This window comes from Bufo gargarizans, chromosome 2 (assembly GCF_014858855.1).
Source record: "Bufo gargarizans isolate SCDJY-AF-19 chromosome 2, ASM1485885v1, whole genome shotgun sequence".
Classification (NCBI taxonomy): Eukaryota; Metazoa; Chordata; class Amphibia; order Anura; family Bufonidae; genus Bufo; species Bufo gargarizans.
In genome coordinates, this window is record NC_058081.1 from 145,458,944 (window position 1) to 145,465,518 (window position 6,575).

General features: G+C 45.8%; 1 protein-coding gene across 1 annotated transcript; it reads left to right on the forward strand.

Moving 5' to 3' along the window:
- Positions 1-272: 272 nt before the first annotated feature.
- On the forward strand, positions 273-1,226 carry LOC122925718 (olfactory receptor 2B6-like). The gene has a single exon (XM_044277064.1). The coding sequence runs from the start codon at positions 273-275 to the stop codon at positions 1,224-1,226; it is 954 nt and encodes a 317-aa protein (XP_044132999.1).
- The last annotated feature ends 5,349 nt before the right edge of the window (positions 1,227-6,575 follow it).

Below are 6,575 nucleotides of genomic sequence, written 5' to 3' on the forward strand. Positions count from 1 at the left end.
TTCCCAGTTGGGAGGACGGTGCCCTCAGTACTTCTCGTTATGTGCTACATTCATATGTGTCTTTTTATTTAGTGTATGTAAATTTCTGGTTTCAACTATATATATATAATTTGAAGAGAACTATGGCTAGCACAATGTAGTCACACCAGATGTAATAAAGCATGTGCCATTTAACTTAAGTTTCGTACCCTGTGAATTCTGGAGGATATAACCTGACTGTTGTGATACTGTTCTACAGTATGTACTTTCATCTACAGAATCCTGGCATTGGCATGAGCATGTCGAACTACACGCAAGTTGAGGAATTCATTCTTCTTGGACTTACCAGCCTGCCAAATATTCAGATAATCTTGTTTGTAATATTTTTACCGTGTTATATTATATCACTAAAAGGTAACATAGCCATCATTATAATCAGTAGAATAAACTCCACACTTCATACACCTATGTATTTCTTCTTGAGTCACTTGTCATTTTTGGACATCTGGCACACAACAGTTATCGTTCCTGTAATGCTCGTACACTTTTTGTCCATAAGAAAAAGCATATCTTTTGCTGGATGTGCCAGTCAGATGTTCATTCATCTCTCTCTAGGAGGTACGGAGTGCTACCTCTTGTTGTCAATGGCCTATGACCGTTATGTGGCTATATGTAAACCCTTACATTACACTAATATTATGCATCTCGCCTTGTGCATTAAGATGGCAGCTGGTTCATGGATTGGCGGCATATTAAACTCTATTATACATACAGTCTTTGCACTGCAATTGCCGTTTTGTGGTCCCAATGTAATAAATCACTTCTTCTGTGAGGTTCCTTCAGTACTGGAGTTGGCCTGTGCAGATACATCTGTTAATAAGACCGTTATTTTCTTCTTTGCTATGTTGGTGGTGATGGGTCCATTTTTCCTTATACTCATTACATATGGATATATCATATCCAGCATACTGAAGATAAGCACATCTGTGGGGCGAAAGAAGGCCTTCTCCACTTGTGCGTCACATATTATAGTTGTATCCCTGTTTTATGGCACCATCATATTTATTTATATGAGACCAGGATCTACCCATGTAGTGAACCAAGACAAGATGGCCTCCTTGTTCTACAGTGTAATAGCCCCAATGCTGAATCCTTTGATATATACTTTGAGGAACAAAGATGTGATAGGAGCATTTATGGACTTGACAAGAAGAACGATTGTGTCAGACAAAGGATATGGACATTAATTTCGTAAACAATGTTTTGCTTAAAGTGACCCTGTCACAAAAAAAACCCATTTAATTAAACTAATATGTATATGTTAATAAATAATAAAGAGACATAATATGCTTTAAATGTATGAATCTAAATAATAATATTTTATAGTGATAATTATAGATGAGCAAATTTCTAAAAAATTTGATTCGGCTGGTTCGCCGAATATTGAAAATATTTGGTTCGATCCAAATTTATTTGTGCCAAATCGCGTTAAAAACTGCTATTTCCTGGCTGCAGAGAGCCTTTAAAGTGGTGTAGAACATGTGCCTTACAGTAACATGCATAGGGAGTCTGCTGTGGTAGAGAAACAATACTGTGAGTCAGTATAAAATGTAGATGACAGGCTTCGCTCTTAGAATCACTGCACACTTCACTTATTTGCGCAGTTACTGGGCCAAAACTGACCAAATAACTGAAGTGTGAACTCAGCCTTACAGGTCAGTGTTAGCGCCAGGTATAAAGAGCTGTGCAGAGGCCCAAGATCCTACTATAGCGTGAAAGAGCGCACTCCATTTACACAAATTCACTGATTCCACACAGATTTCTACAGAACCTGTTCTATTAAATGCTTATACAAGTAGAGCCCCCACCCCCAACACAGTGGAGAGGGTGTTAACAGTACGTTTATGTTGACGTCACTGATTATTTTACCCTTCCTCTGATCCATCAAAACAATAACCCCCAAAAAACGAATCCTGTCTGTTGAGCATCCGCCTTCACTCAGTCAGCATTTGGTCAGTAATCCATCAGTATTGCTAAAGCCAAAAAAAGACATTAGTGGATCCAAAACAGAGATGACACGTGCATGGAATATTTACATATCGTCTGTGTTTTGTATCCACTCCTGCTTTTGGCTACCAATTAATAAGCCAATTCTGATGCTAAATAGGGACCATGTCATGCAGGCCTTACAGCTGTTACATAGACAGGATCCGTTGTGCATCTCATTTTTCTTTCCTTCTGACAGATCAGATGAAAGGTCAAATAAATAATGATGTCAGCCAGATTAAAAGGCAAAATAGTGTCCCAGTCATGAAGTGGGGAGGGTGGGAACAGCAAGAGAAGTCCACAGACTGGCCATTTGACATAGTTGTGAGGTGGAAGCAGCATAAGGAAACCACAGAGTGGTCCAATGACAGAGTCTGGAGGTGGCAGCAGCATAAGGAGGATGCCACAGAGTGGCATAATGAAAGTGTGGAGGTGGCAGCAGCAACAGGAGGCCACAGAGTGGCACAATAATAGAGTGTGGAGGTGGCGGCAGCAGCAGCACCAGACAGAGGCCACAGGGTGGCACAGTGACAGTGTGGAGGTGGCAGCAGCATCAGGAGACCTGAGTGGTGAGGTGACAGCAGCATAGGAGACCACAGGGTGACCCGTTGAAAGAGTGGTTAGGTAGGTGGCAATACCAGTACCAGCTTAAGATGGTGGGTGAAAGAAGGAGCACTTGGCATCAGATGTGTGGCATCAGGTGGGTGGCAGCATCAGAATAGTAGCTGAGGCAGGTAGTCACAAGAAAGTATTGTCAAAGTGTTGGTCTGGCACCATATATTATCTAGTCTGATGCATCAGGCACTGGTGGGTGGAAATCCCGGCTGATCCACACCTGATTCATCTTGAAAAATGGTCAGTCTATCCACATTTTGGGTGGACAGGCGAGTTCTTCTTGGCGTAACTATGGCCCCTGCCACACAAAACACCCGCTGTGATGCCACACTACTGGCTGGGAAGGACAGCTGTTCCAAGGAAAACTCTGCCAGTTGTGCCCACAAATCCAGTCTGGCTGCCCAGTAGTCCAGCATATCTTCAATGTGGGGTAGCAGGGTACTGTTCAAGTATACCACCACCTGCTGGTTCAGGTCCTGCTCCAGGTCAAGTTGCTGCTGGTGAGTAGTTTCTTGACTAGACTGGTGAAGAAAGCTGATTATCAGCGACTCTAGACTCAAGTTGCTGCTGATGGAGATAGAACTGCTCCAACCCCCCCCCCCCCCCCCCCGGCCACAGTATGGCAGAGGAACGTGAGTGCACAGGGCCCTGCGAGAGGATGGACGATGGCACGGATAGGCCAACGATGGCGGATGTAAAAAAGGCCCCCCGTTTTGGACCAGTAGCGAGGGTCCAACAAGGTGGAGAGCCAGAAGTCATCCCTCTGCCGAATGCTGACAACATCGGCTGTGACTACACAAGCAAGAGAGCATGCATTGGGCCATTTGTGCAAGTGATTTGCACACTGCCTCCATCTCCACTGCATACTGACACAGTATGTCTTGGTCCTCTGCCTTGTCTTCCTCATTGCCCTGTAGCTCCTCTGGATGCTCATGCTCCTCTTCTCCTGTCTCCTGTCTAGGCATTACGTCTCCAGTCCCCTGACCAGCCAGATCTACCAGCATCTGTTCAAGGACATGAAGCAGTGGAATGACACTGTTTATCCCGTAGTCCTAGTGACTGACAAATAACTTGGCCTCCTCAAAGGTCCTGAGAAAACGACAGGTGTCACACATGAGCTGCCACTAGCTGACATCGAAGTTACACAGAGGAATAATCCTGTCTGCTTGGATCATCAAGAAATCATTTATGGCATTTCTCTGTTCGTATAGTCGGTCCAACATATGGAGGGTGGAGCATATCGGTGGAACATATCAGCCTATGTTGGGGGATGCCATTTTGTCGCTGCAGCTCAAGGAGGGTGTGCTTTGCGGTGTATGAGTGGCTGAAGTGCATGCACATTTTCCTGGCTATATTTAGGATGTCTTGCAGATGGGGTGAAGACTTCAGGAACCGCTTGACAACAAGATTGAACACGTGTGCCATGCAGGGCGCATTGCTCAGCCCCCCTTGATGCAACACCGACACCATGTTCTTCCTGTTCTCGGTCACCATAGTTCCGATCTTGAGTTGTCGCATAGAAAGCCAGGGTTCCATTTCTTGATGAAGGACACGGAGCAGTTCCTCCCCTGTGTGACTCAGTTTGCCCAGGCAAATGAGGTGCAGAACAGCGTGACACTGCCGTGCCCTGCACATGTGGTATGCTGGAGGGGCACTGTGAATTGTCCCTGCAGTGGAGGTTGAAGACACAGTGAAAAATCAGGAGGCAGGGGCGGACATTATTGCAGGACCAATGGAGTGAGAACGTGGAGGCAGAAGCGGCGTCACCTGGTGAAGTTGCTTGTGTGGCTGTGCAGGAACCACCTTCACCCAGTGGGCCGTAAAGGACATGTATTGTCCCTGACCATAGATACAGCTCTACACGTCGGCGCTGCCGTGCACTTTGGCAGACACCGACAGGCTCAAGGACTGGCCCACCTTCTGTTATACATGTGTGTGCAGGGCTAGTACTGCCTTTTTGGCAAAGAAATGACGGCTTGGGACTCTCCACCTTGGCTCGGCCCAAGCCATCAGTTTTCTGAAAGGTGCAATGTCCACCACTTGGAAAGGGAGGGACTGCAGCACATTCAGCTTCTGCACCGTTAGATGAGTGCACGCATACTGTGTCACACCCCGAGTAGGTGATTCTCCCCTCCAATAGTCCGCACTGACTGACTGCTACCACCGCTGCCTCCGTGAACCCCTACACCACTACTTTCTGGGCAGGTAGGCTCCTGCGAGGCGGGTGGTCTACCCCGGCACATTTGGCTCCCAGTATCCCATTGTTGCCACCCTGCTGACTCCCGGCCAGGCTAGCGACTTGCTGGCTCCGCCAATGCCTCACGGGCAAACTGCCACCCTCTTCTTCCAATGACGATGAAGCCCCTTCGTCACCCGGCTCCAAAGTGCGATCAGCTAAATCATCATCATCCAGTACTGTCTGCAAGTCAATGATGTCCTCCTCAATGGTCTCTGGGACAGGAGCCTGACCACTCGCAACACCAGCTCCCATGCTACTCTCCTCATCACTACTTGTCCACCTACCAGAGGAAGCGGCGGATGTCTTCTCTACATCTTGGCTGGCCAGTAGCTGCTGAGTGTCCTTTAGTAGATCTTCCTCACTGTATAGTGGAGCTGAGCCCACAGCATATAATGCCTTCTGGCTTAGGAAACAGAAAAGGACAGAGGCAGGTTGAGGACAGGTGAGGGCACAAGGCCTGCTCCCAGGCCACGCCAACTACGTGTTGTGTCTGACAAACCCACCGACTGGGGGTGTCTTATGTCACTTGGGAGGAAGTGGATAACCTAGTCAACCATTTAAGAACTGCTGGGTTGCTGGTCAAGACACGAACACTAGATGACACAGGGAGCTCACGTCTTTTGCTGCGAATCCTGCTGCCACACCCCCTTACTCTGCTGCGACCTGTGCCTGAGCCAGAAACATTTAGGTCTCTGCCACTTCCTGTGCAGGGTCTGGCACTTCTCTGGCTGACATACTGTTAGATAAAATAGGTAAATAAAAAGGAAATTAAAACACCCCCGAAAAAAATCTGTAATTTTCTCACTTCACCACCTAACAGCTAATAAGCCCTTTTTTTTCCACTATTACACGCCAAAGTAGGCATTAGAACATATAACTGCACCGCTGAACGGCAAATAGGCCCTTACTTTTAACTACTAATACACGCTGAAGGGTTAAATAGAATAAGCTATATGATCTGTATGAATGACAGGATGTTGTGTGACATCGTACTAGAGGGTGAATGTATTTACATTAGCCTTATTTCCATATAAGGCATTGTTTCTACTCAGCACCATTGTATATGTGAACCACATCTGTTTCCTATATGTATGTACATATAAAAGGCCATATTGTTAAGATAAAATCAGAGCTGTTTCAGAGACCATACTGTGTGTGTGTGTGTGTGTGTGTGTGTCATTGACAGCTCTACAGGTGCCTGTCATTGGGGATGAAGGAGGAATCAGGGTGCATACAGAAGCAGAACACTTTCAGCTGGGGGCTCCGTCCGGGATAGAACACACAGGAATTCGGTAAGAATGGAATCTCCCTGCCTTTAGGACTGCGGAGATTCCGATGCTTTCCGAAAACTCTGTTGTTTCTATCATGAATCCACTTCAGACACACTTAAAGGAATAGTATCTATCTTTAGGCAAGATAGACTATAAATAGACTACTGGCCAAGTCTAAAAGATAAATTCTTTAGGGAAGGATTTAAAAGAGGAATTCTTTTGGGAAGAATTCAAATATTGTCTGCACCCTGGTTTCTCTTGTCAGCCAATTTCTATAGCTTCATTTCTGTCGCTTTCTTATGCTCTCTTTTATGTTATGATGTTATGAAGCATTAATTAATTTTATTTTATGCTGAAGGTAAGCAGCAAATGAAACTGTGAAAATTGTACTAACTTTATTGTGTGTGTCCTGGAGAACCGTAAGA